The sequence below is a fragment of a genome, unplaced genomic scaffold, assembly GCF_019419815.1.
Source record: "Pyrus x bretschneideri cultivar Hongxiangsu unplaced genomic scaffold, Pyrus_bretschneideri_v1 Contig12, whole genome shotgun sequence".
NCBI classification, from domain to species: Eukaryota; Viridiplantae; Streptophyta; class Magnoliopsida; order Rosales; family Rosaceae; genus Pyrus; species Pyrus x bretschneideri.
Window position 1 is genome coordinate 7,714,659 of NW_025999413.1, and position 11,490 is coordinate 7,726,148.

The window sequence follows — 11,490 nt, forward strand, 5'->3', positions numbered from 1 at the left end:
TATTCCATTGCCAGCAGTAAACCTATTTCTTCTTAACCCTTCTCTAAGCACTGCTGACTAACCCCGTTCGGTCAATTTCCGCAAGTAGTTGGCCTGTTTTCATGGTTTTTGGCTTTTTATTATTTTTCATTCTTCTAAATTTTATTGTTTTTAGTTCCTCGTACTACTAGTTTGCTTATATACTTTCTCTAAGCTTCAAAACCACGAAGTGGCATAATATCGTTGCTTCTTTATTTTCATATTCAAGAACTTCATTCAAGGTCTTTTGCTAGAAGTTGTGTTAGTTAGATCGAACTATTTGAAATGTTTTCATAGATTATATATATATATATATATATATATATATTATATACTAAAACTCAGTTTCAGTTACTGTTCATTGACAATAAAATGGCGAAATTGCCCTTAAAAATTTTCATTTGTTCGTTATCTTTCCTGCCTTCCACAGTTAAATGACGGTTGTGCCCTTCACTTCCATGCGTCTCTCATCGCCGTTTTCTGCTTTCTCTTCGTTTTTCAGTTCCTTTTGACTGCTTTCAATCGATTTTTTTCCCCATTACGTTTGGTTCTCTTCTTTTCCACCCGTCTGCTCTCTCTTCCTCTCTCTTCTAGATTTAGCTATTTTCCCCTATCGTCTGCTCTCTCTTCCGGATTTAGCTTTTTTCCCCTATTTTGTGTCTTTTGGCTGATTTTGTGAGTTATTTGGTTTTCTTGCTACATGGGATTTCAATATTTTTTTTTTTCGTGGTTTATGTGTGGTTCTTTGATGTGTTTTGATTTTTTATTTCAGAAAAAGTTAAGAATACGATCAAACGTTTATTGGTGAGTTTTCTATTTTTCTGATTGTGTGTGATTTAATTTTTTTCAAGCACTGGGTGTACTTTTCTGATGTGCTTTGATTTTTAGTTGCAACAAAAGTTGTTGCTTGAATTTCCAGTTTTTCTCTAAAGCTTTGCAAGCTCTTTATCATCAAGGTATATAATTTTTTTTCTTTTTCCTGAATATTTTGTTGCTGTTTTTTTTTTTTTTTTTTTTTTTTTTAGGCGGAGGGACTATGTTTTGTTTGCATATGAGTTTTTTTGTGGTTTTTGTTTGGTTATTTCAGTTTTGACCATTTGCATATAGTTTTTCTCAATAAATGATAAAAGAAAGAGATTATCATGACTAGCTTGCTTCTTTTGGGTTACTAAATGTTAGATGCATTGGTAAGGCAAAAACATCTAGAAAAAGGATATGGATCTTATCCGGATCCCTTTTTTGGGGATCCCGGAGATCAAGGCATAACGATAGTTCATCAAAAATTATGCAGTCACAATTAAATGCTTTTTATATTTTTAAGAGTAAAGTAATTTCGTTTTGCATAAAAAATATTTAATTGTGGTTGGACGATCTTTGATGAATGATTCTTGTGTCTTGATCCCCAAGATTCAGGGATCCGAAGAGGATCCAAATCCCTAAAAAAATGTGAGTTAAACCCTATGTGGCACGACTAGTCTATCTTTTAGTCCAGAAAAGATAAAATAATGATAAAAAAATTGGTGGTAGGACAAAAAAATATTAAAAAATATGATAAAGCAACTTATGGCAGGAAAAATTGATGGCAGGACCAAAAAAATATTAAAAAAAATGTAATAAAGCAACTGATGGTAAGGCAAAAAAATCTTGAAAAATGTGAGTTAAACCCCGGGCACGACAAGTCTTTCGTAAGGCACCGGCGTGGCACGACAAGTCTTTCTTTTAGTCAGAAAAAGATAAAATAATAATAAAAAATTTGGTGGTAGGACCACAAAATATATTTAAAAATGTTCAACAATGGAAGGCTATTTGCGTGCGTCGTGGTGCCAATGAAGCGGCACACAGATCGGCTGGCCGCGGTCTTAGTCTGTCACAACCAGTTTTGTAGTTCAAAGAACCGTCTGATGTAATTTCTGATCTTATTTTAAAAGATATTTCTAATGCTTAATTTTGTTTGGTACGAGACTTTTTTTTCCTTCATTCAGGTTTTTTCGGAAATTTTTTTATCAAGGCCCATTGTTATTGTTAGCATATTTTCCATTGATTGTACGTGAATATCGTACTCGTTTTAAAAATAAAAAAAAAAACAATGTGATAAAGCAAAGTATGTTTGTAAGCTCTTCTCCTTTCTTTCCTGCACGTTTACTGTCTTATTTCCCTTTCTTTCTGCTTTCTGCTTCTGCTTTTTCTCCTATTTTTCTTTCATTTTTAGCTTCCTTTTTTTTTTTTCTGTTGATCAATGCTGTTTTATCTACAGCTTCAACCAAAAAACTTTTTGCTCGTGTTAAAGAATGTTGGCATGTGTTATCCAAATCAAATAAGTATTGATTTACATTTTTTTGTGCGTAAATCGTTGATCCTAACATGAATTCCCTATTCTTTTCGTGTATATAAACAATAGGCTCTTTAGGATCACTGTCAAGGGGGAATACTAGGTTAGCCATTTTTGTATACTGATGATAAGGCATTTGATAATGTCTATTTTGTAAATTATATTTACTTAGACAGCTTTGTAAAAATATTTGTTTCATTTTCTGTTTAGTATTTATAACACTCTTTGCATATTTATATGTTAAAAACATAATCTATAGTCATATTTTCGCTCCCGCAACAACGTGCGGGTAAAATTTACTAGTGTGTGTGTGTGAGCAACAATGCGCTAGTTCTTCTATTCGTGTTGATATTTTTGGACTTTTAATCAAAATTTTCTATGACAAATAAGATCAATTTAATTAAAAACAGTAACTAAATAAAACTGAAGATGTAGTAGCAGGCCAAACATGTTGCTATTTCTTTTGAACCGATAACTGTGAGGCATGCAATACATGTCTCTCATTAGTTCCAATGCACAGCATCTAGATCTTTTTAAACTGAATTTGATTCACTAATTTTTCGAAGTTTGCAGATGAAGAACCCTGTGGACCAGTGGCTTCCTCTGCCAATTTTTTCCACTCCATGGCCTTATTCTTCATTTGCGTACCCTTCTCTCCCTCCATTAACTCTCTAACAAGCTTCTCAACATCATCTCTCTTGACAACATTATTGATCTCCATACCAATGCCCCATCTTTTGCAAGTACAGTGACAGTTCGTCGGCTGATCAGCAAAGAACGGCCAACACAGCATAGGCACTCCTGCAGACACACTTTCCAGCGTAGAATTCCAACCACTGTGTGTCAAAAATCCTCCAACTGATGGATGGTTAAGGACTAGCTCTTGAGGGCACCAACTCGCTATTAGACTTCTCCCCTTAGTTTCATCCACAAACTCGGGTGGCAAAATTGCTGATTTACCAACTACCAAGTCAGGCCTAATTACCCAGAAGAAAGAAACCTTGCTATTTGCAAGTCCACAACCAAATTCCACAAGTTGTTCCGGGGTCATGACCGTTATGCTGCCGAAATTCACATAAACAACTGAGTTTGGTGCCTTATCGTTCAGCCATTCAAGGCACTCGGTTTCTTCTCTCCATAGGCTATATCCCAGGGACTTCAAAGGGTGTTGTGGTATCTGATTGAGAAGTAACTGGAAAGGGCCAACGGCGTAAACAGGTGGAGACATAGATGAGAGAGCATCCAAAACATCTAGTTCCAATGCATCAAAGGTATGTATAACAATTGCTGAAGCTTCATGTAGTCTACCCATTCCTTCAAGTATGATATTCCAGATTGCATCATTGGGATTTGTTGTTACAAAGTTGTTAGGAAGATCCCTTAAACGAATACCTTCCATTCCTGGTATCCAATCTACCTCTTGGTCTAAAAAGCCATTCGTGAAGCACCTTTCATCTACAAACAGCTAAGTAATGCTTTATTAATAAAAAGTATCTTCATTTGCTTGATTAACAAATACAAATTCTCTCATGGCCAATGCTACAATTGTCGTTCATGAACTTTGAAATTAGGACGTCTCCAACAAATTCGAAATTGGGTGCTACTAGATTAATTGGCCATTAGCAACACCACTGTTGATTAATAAAAAAAATAGAATTAATAACCAAATTGTAAAATTATTATTAGCACTTCAAAAAGTAACCGTGCTTTATTTCCTCCCTTTATTTTTTTGGGTAATTACTTATGCTAATTACCACTTTTTCTCACACTGCACATCCTTATTTATTTTTTACTATTGAGTTGGTTGAATAAATCAAAGCATAATCAAGTAACAAAAATAAGCATGTGAAATTATTTCCCTTATTTTTTTCACTAGGAAGGAGTGTAAGATGAATTTTTGTAGATTGAATAATAGTTTCCTAAATTTGACCAAAAAAATTAAATATTAGTTTCCTAAAATCAAACAATTGCTTTAATTCTTTACCTTTGAGGGGTGCTAGTCCTCTTTCCACCAAAGCAGGATACTGCATATAGCCCATGGTGCCGCTTGCTGAAAAAGTAAACACGAGTGTGACGGGGATGCCAAGTTGTTTAGCTGCAGGGGCCGTGAATGGCATGAGACCATCTGAAAAAATGCATGTCACTGGAGGAATGCTACTACTGTTGTTGAGTTTCTTTATCAGATCAACAAAAGGTGCCAAGAAGTTGTTTGTGACGGAATCTGCAAGCAAATTGAGGTCTTGGGTGGCATCTTCATCCGAATCCGGTAGGCCATCAGGGATCGTTTCAAACCGAAAATCATCAGGCAAGCCATAGAGGGACTCGGGTCCTAGAGATTTAACTAACCGCCTGTGATTGAACTCAGTGTTGACATAGGTTATACGAAAACCTTTATGGTGGAGAAGTTTTGCTAATTGAAGCATTGCCTTTATGTGACCTTGAACCGGAACTGGAATACAAACAGCATGAGGCCTGTTAGAACACATCTCAGATTTGTGGATCTCAGAGTGTATGCTTACTGTATGAGGGTATTTTAACAGCAAACGTGTATGGATCTATGAATTTTTGGTCTGTCTTGAGACAATGAGTGGTGCAAACTTAAGAAAAAGTAAGGGCCGGATGTCAATAATTTTGGCAGTGCGATGAAATTCACAGGGTGAAGACAAAGCTAAATTATTGGGAGATTTAACGAAAAGCTCGCGGTATTGTTCACTTTAACGAAAAATCATATTTTTGCATTTCCCTTCATTTGTAGAGAACATGGGAACATTTTTTTTTTTTTTTAAATTACTATTATGAAGGAGGGGAGAATAGTTTGTAACTATTACAATAATTTAAAGGAGGGAAGTTTCGAACTCAGAAAAGTTAGAAACCCAACACTCTATCTACTAGAATGTTGGACCACATGAACGACCATGGATAGATTTCAGTGTGCCAAGAACACAGCGTAGTACACCAAATGTCATAATACTAGTGGTTGAATACTTAAAAAAACAATGTCCAACCACTTGTATTATGATATTTGATGTACCAAACCGCATTCTTAGCACATGAAAACATAATTTCAAAGGCTTGGGACCTCTTGCTCATGCCACCCCTATTTTCTATGCATTTTAGCACAACACTAGGACCTGGTTTGGATGTGCTTTTAAAAACATTGAAAGCGTTTTTAGTGAAAATGTTTTTAAAATAAATATTTAGTAAAGATGTAAGTAAATCTTGGAAAAGTACTTAAAGTGCTTCCTGAAAGAAGCACATAAATGGTGTTTCTTGCAAAAAGCGCTGAAAGCGCTTTAAGTGCTTTTAAAACCTAAAAACATTTTCTCTAAAAGCGCTTTTAGTTATTTCAAAAGCACATCTAAACGAGCCCTAAAAAGACTGCCCTCGTGATGCTGCAGGGGCTTAAAAATTGTATAAACCATGTTGATAGTTTTAGATATATATTTACATACATGTAAAAATATATTTACAACCTAAGTCTTCAATTTCTTTGTCACGGTGAAGTCCCCAGCGCCTTCAAAACCCTGATACAAAGGCACTAGTATACTGCTTAGAGAGAACTTAGGAATATGAGGAAATTTGCAAATTTAGCTAAACAATGCTATTATTTATCCAATCAAAGCTAGATTGGAATGGTGCAGAACTAACACTACAAAATTCGTTAAACTAAACAATGGGTAGAATGTTTCTAAGATTTATATTTTATACAAAAATTAATCTTCTAAAAAAAGCAAAAAACACAAATTTGAAAGGATAAAAGGTCACAAACACATAAGTCATTTAATTGAGATTATTGACCAAATTTTGTTAAGCAATCGCATGGATTATATATGCCAAATATTAGATGATGGTAGGCGTCAGATGATATAGTAACTGAGATCTTGAACTTCATGTGAATCAACTATATACAAAATACCTCAACAAATATTATATATATTTAGCAAACACAGATACAAAAGGGCAAGTAAAAGAGTCTAAACTTTGATATAGCTTACCAAGTTAGTAAAAATATAATCCGACATGGCCAGCTCAAAAGAAAGAGATTCCTCGACTCTTAATGTGTTATAGTGAAACAATACAATTTCCTGCATATTTCAATATATCCCTACATATTTCAATCTATTCATTTGTCAATATATCCATTATATCCATGAACTACACTAATTGATCGTCATTGTAAAGGACCAGTGAATATTTGTTCCATGAAGCCCCTCTTGAGAATCCACTGGTTTTCCTGAAAAAACAGCATTATGTTAGTAATTGATTAGCATTTAAATGCATTTGTATATGTAACTCTACGGAATGCATGATTAATAGCATGAACTAAGCAAAGATCTACCTTAGGAAATGAGCAACATATTTTTGTCTGGTCACATTCTTCATGTCCTCTAGTTCTTTTTTTATAATTTTCCAACTGATAAATTAATCATCCCCAAAGTTGCATTTTTAATAACCAATATATATGTGGATTGAAACAAAAAAGTGCAATGCAAAAACAGAATGACTACTGGGAAGTTAATGCAACTGGATGGTTCCAATAACTATGAGGATGTAGTAGCTAGCAGGCTAAACATGTTGCTAGTTCTTTTGAACCGATAACTGTGAGGCCTGCAATACATGTCTCTCATTAGTTCCAATGCACAGCATCTAGATCTTTTTAAACTGAATTTGATTCACTAATTTTTCGAAGTTCGCAGATGAAGAACCCTGTGAACCAGTGGCTTCCTCTGCCAATTCTTTCCACTCCATGGCCTTATTCTTCATTCGCGCACCCTTCTCTCCCTCCATTAACTCTCTAACAAGCTTCTCAACATCATCTCTCTTGACAACATTATTGATCTCTATACCAATGCCCCATCTTTTGCAAGTACAGTGACAGTTCGTCGGCTGATCAGCAAAAAACGGCCAACACAGCATAGGCACTCCTGCAGACACACTTTCCAGCGTAGAATTCCAACCACTGTGTGTCAAAAATCCTCCAACTGATGGATGGTTAAGGACTAGCTCTTGAGGGCACCAACTCGCTATTAGACTTCTCCCCTTAGTTTCATCCACAAACTCGGGCGGCAAAATTGCTGATTGACCAACTACCAAGTCAGGCCTAATTACCCAGAAGAAAGAAACCTTGCTATTTGCAAGTCCACAACCAAATTCCACAAGTTGTTGACCGTTATGCTGTCGAAATTCACATAAACAACTGAGTTTGGTGCCTTATCGTTCAGCCATTCGAGGCACTCAGTTTCTTCTCTCCATAGGCTATATCCCAGGGACTTCAAAGGGTGTTGTGGTATCTGATTGAGAAGTAACTGGAAAGGGCCAACGACGTAAACAGGTGGAGACATAGCTGAGAGAGCATCCAAAACATCTAGCTCCAATGCATCAAAGGTATGTATAACAATTGCTGAAGCTTCATTTAGTCTGCCCATTCCTTCAAGTATGAAATTCCAGATTGCATCATTGGGATTTGTTGTTACAAAGTTGTTAGGAAGATCCCTTAAACGAATACTTTCCATTCCTGGTATCCAATCTACCTCTTGGTCTAAAAAGCCATTCGTGAGGCACTTCTCATCTACAAACAGCCAAGTAATGCTTTATTAATAAAAAGTAACTTCATTTGCTTGATTAACAAATACAAACTCTCTCATGGCCAATGCAACAATTGTCGTTCACGAACCTTGAAATTAGGATGTCTCCAACAAATTCGAAATTGGGTGCTACTAGATTAATTGGCCATTAGCAACACCGTTGTTGATTAATAAAAAAAAATAGAACTAATAACCAAATTTTGAAACTATTATTAGGACTTCAAAAAGTAACCATGCCTTTTTCTCTCTCTTTATTTTTTGGGGAAACTTGAAATAGGTCCAATTTTATAGCCCAATATTAGGATTAGTCCAATTTTTAGTTATTTTTGACTTAGCTCCAATGATTAGGATTCCATGTCAGCAATTTTTCTGATTAGGTTGATTTTTTTGCATTGTTATTACTATTTTACCCTCTTATAGATTTGGCACGTTCTCCATATATTACCCACGTTTTAAATTTTTATCAGAATTCAAATTCATTGTTTAGTGGTCTTTCATCTTTCTCCCAGATTTCTTGATAACAATTTTTGAATTTGAATTTCTTATCAATCTATTTTTAAGGAAGGCTTAAACTTATCTAGTAGACAATGAATTCGGATGGATTGGAGTCCCATCATTTTATTGAATTGAAACACTTAAATGAAACAAAAACTCAAATTTCGCATAACTTCTTTATCCTAGTCTTCCTTTTCCCAGCTACCATCTCCCTCATTTATGAATCTACAAAGGACATGTGCTCTCATATTCTTCATCGCCTCTGCCGAAAAGACACCTTCGACTAATTCTCCATCAGCTTTTTGTTGTGCAATATACATCACAGCAACTCCACAGTCATAACTGTTTAACAAAAAAAAAAGGGTATGAACTTAAATATTACATTCTATCACCATGAAACCAACAAATAGGCATAATACCTGTTTCACAGGTATACCTATAGATTTGATTGTTCTACAATACCTGTTCTACAGGTATACCTATAGAACACAATACCTGTTTTACAGGTAAACCAAATCGATGGGTAGGATAAACATACCTCCAACTCATGGATCTTCATAATTTCCATCTTTGCATACAATTCCGACAAATTCCACTTAACAACCTTAAGTGAGATGTGCTCTATAGGTATACTTCAGGGGGAAAACAGGTATCAAAGAAAACTGATCCAATGCATACTTCGAAAAATTTTAAAGTACCTGTTCTCCAAGTATACCGGGAGGCCAGAACTAGATCTTCGCCTATTCTGTTTTCATCATATAGTGGGAGAAATTTTATAGCTTTCATAGCTTCATACGGATTTAGGAGATTTGTTTCAAGGTTTTCGCTGGATACGGACGCAAACCAATTTGAAAGATGGGAGGATAAGGTTTTTGAATAAACAGAGAGACAAATCTGCAAGAGACCTGATAAAGGGCTCTAATGGCACTTGTTGTAATTTTGTTGGTAAATTATGTGCATTTTAATTGCTGACATGGATGATTGTTGTACTTACTAGCCCCCACTTATGCTTATGTAATATAAATGGATTCTATTCAAAACAGGCTTATAAAATTAGACCCATATCAAAAGACCCCTTATTTTTTTGGGTAATTACTTATGCTAATTACCACTTTTTCTCACACTGAGTTGGTTGAATAAATCAAAAGCATAATCAAGTAACAAAAATAAGCATGGTGAAATTATTTCCCTTATTTTTTCACTAGGAAGGAGTGTAAGATGAATTTTTGTAGATTGAATAATAGTTTCCTAAATTTGACCAAAAAAATTAAATATTAGTTTCCTAAAATCAAACAATTGCTTTAATTCTTTTCCTTTGAGGGGTGCTAGTCCCCTTTCCACCAAAGCAGTATACTGCATATAGCCCATGGTGCCGCTTGCTGAAAAAGTAAACACGAGTGTGACGGGGATGCCAAGTTGTTGAGCTGCAGGGGTTGTGAATGGCATGAGACAATCTGAAAAAATGCATGTCACTGGAGGAGTACTACTACTACTGTTGAGTTTCTTTATCAGATCAACAAAAGGTGCCAAGAAGTTGTTTGTGACGGAATCTGCAAGCAAATTGAGGTCTTGGGTGGCATCTTCATCCGAATCCGGTAGGCCATCAGGGATCGTTTCAAACCGAAAATCATCAGGCAAGCCATAGAGGGACTCGGGTCCTAGAGATTTAACTAACCGCCTGTGATTGAACTCGGTGTTGACATAGGTTATACGAAAACCTCTATGGTGGAGGAGTTTTGCTAATTGAAGCATTGCCTTTATGTGACCTTGAATCGGAACTGGAATACAAACAGCATGAGGCTTGTTAGAACACATCTCAGATTTGTGGATCTCAGAGTGTGTGCTTACTCTATGAGGGTTTTTTAACATCAAACGTGTATGGATCTATAAATTTTTGGTCTGTCTTGAGACAATGAGTGGTGCAAACTTAAGAAAAAGTAAGAGCCGGATGTCAATAATTTTGGCAGTGCAACATCAAACGTGTATGGATCTATAAATTTTTGGTCTGTCTTGAGACAATGAGTGGTGCAAACTTAAGAACAAGTAAGGGTCGGATGTCAATAATTTTGGCAGTGCCGATAAAATTCACAGGGTGAAGACAAAGCTAAATTAAAAGAACAAACAAAAAATGTCATGAAATAGAAAGCTAGGTCCCCCCTCCCTCTTCTTGCAAGATAACATTTAAGTGGCAAAAAGCATCACCTATGGAGTACTATGGCCTAGTTCCCGAAATAGAAAGCTAGGTCCCCCTCCCCTCTTCCTTCTTTCAAGACAACACTCAAGTGGCAAAGAGCATCACGTATTGAGTACTATGGCCTAGTTCCCATAACTCTACCCCAATAAGTTTTGCATTTCCCTTCATTTGTAGAGGACTCTCACTTGCTTTGTCTCGATTCTTAATGCGATTTCTTGTTTTCAAAATAATGATGAACATGCGAACTTTTTTTTTTTTTTTTTAATTACCATTATGAAGGTGGGGAGAAGAGTTCGTAACTATTACAATAATTTAAAGGAGGGAAGTTTCGAACCCGGAAAAGTTAGAAACCCAACACCCCTATCTACTAGGATGTTGGACCACATGGATGACCATCGATAGATTACAGTGTGTTGAGAACATGACATGGTACACCAAATGTTATAGTACAAGTTGTTGAATGCTTAAAAAAACAAATCAACTATATACAAAATACCTCAACAAATATTATATATATTTAGCAAACACAAATACAAAAGGGCAAGTAAAAGAGTCTAAATTTGGATATAGCTTACAAGTTAGTAAACATATACTCCGACATGGCCAGCTCAAAGGAAAGAGATTCCTCTACTCTCAATGTGTTATAGTGAAACAATTTCCTGCATATTTCAATATATCCCCACATATTTCAATATATTCCTTTGTCAATATATCCATTATATCCATGAACTACACTGATTGATCGTCATTGTAAAGGACCAATGAATATTTGTTCCATGTATGTGTGTAGATATAGAGACGAATCCAAAATTAAGACATGTAGGAAATATTTGAGCTTTACCTGATTGTCGACGAAATAACGGCTTAAA

The 11,490-nt window shown here is 35.6% G+C and overlaps 1 protein-coding gene and 1 pseudogene across 1 annotated transcript; both read right to left on the bottom strand.

The window, feature by feature from the left end:
- Nucleotides 1-2,779: 2,779 nt before the first annotated feature.
- Nucleotides 2,780-5,001, bottom strand: LOC125474504 (7-deoxyloganetin glucosyltransferase-like). Its single transcript, XM_048578318.1, has 2 exons — nucleotides 4,332-5,001; nucleotides 2,780-3,802 (listed from the first exon to the last, which is right to left on the bottom strand). Exons 1-2 carry the CDS (start codon nucleotides 4,831-4,833, stop codon nucleotides 2,871-2,873), a joined length of 1,434 nt encoding a protein of 477 aa, XP_048434275.1. The 5' UTR covers nucleotides 4,834-5,001; the 3' UTR covers nucleotides 2,780-2,870.
- A 1,973-nt stretch (nucleotides 5,002-6,974) lies between these two features.
- LOC125474145 lies at nucleotides 6,975-10,535 on the bottom strand (annotated as a pseudogene).
- Nucleotides 10,536-11,490: the final 955 nt, after the last annotated feature.

Coding starts and splice junctions, on each gene's coding strand:
- LOC125474504 (XM_048578318.1), bottom strand. CDS start 4,833: ATGTGTTCTAACAGGCCTCATGCTGTTTGTATTCCAGTTCCGGTTCAA. Junction 3,803..4,331: donor AGGACTAGCACCCCTCAAAG/GTAAAGAATTAA, acceptor AGCTGTTTGTAG/ATGAAAGGTGCTTCACGAAT.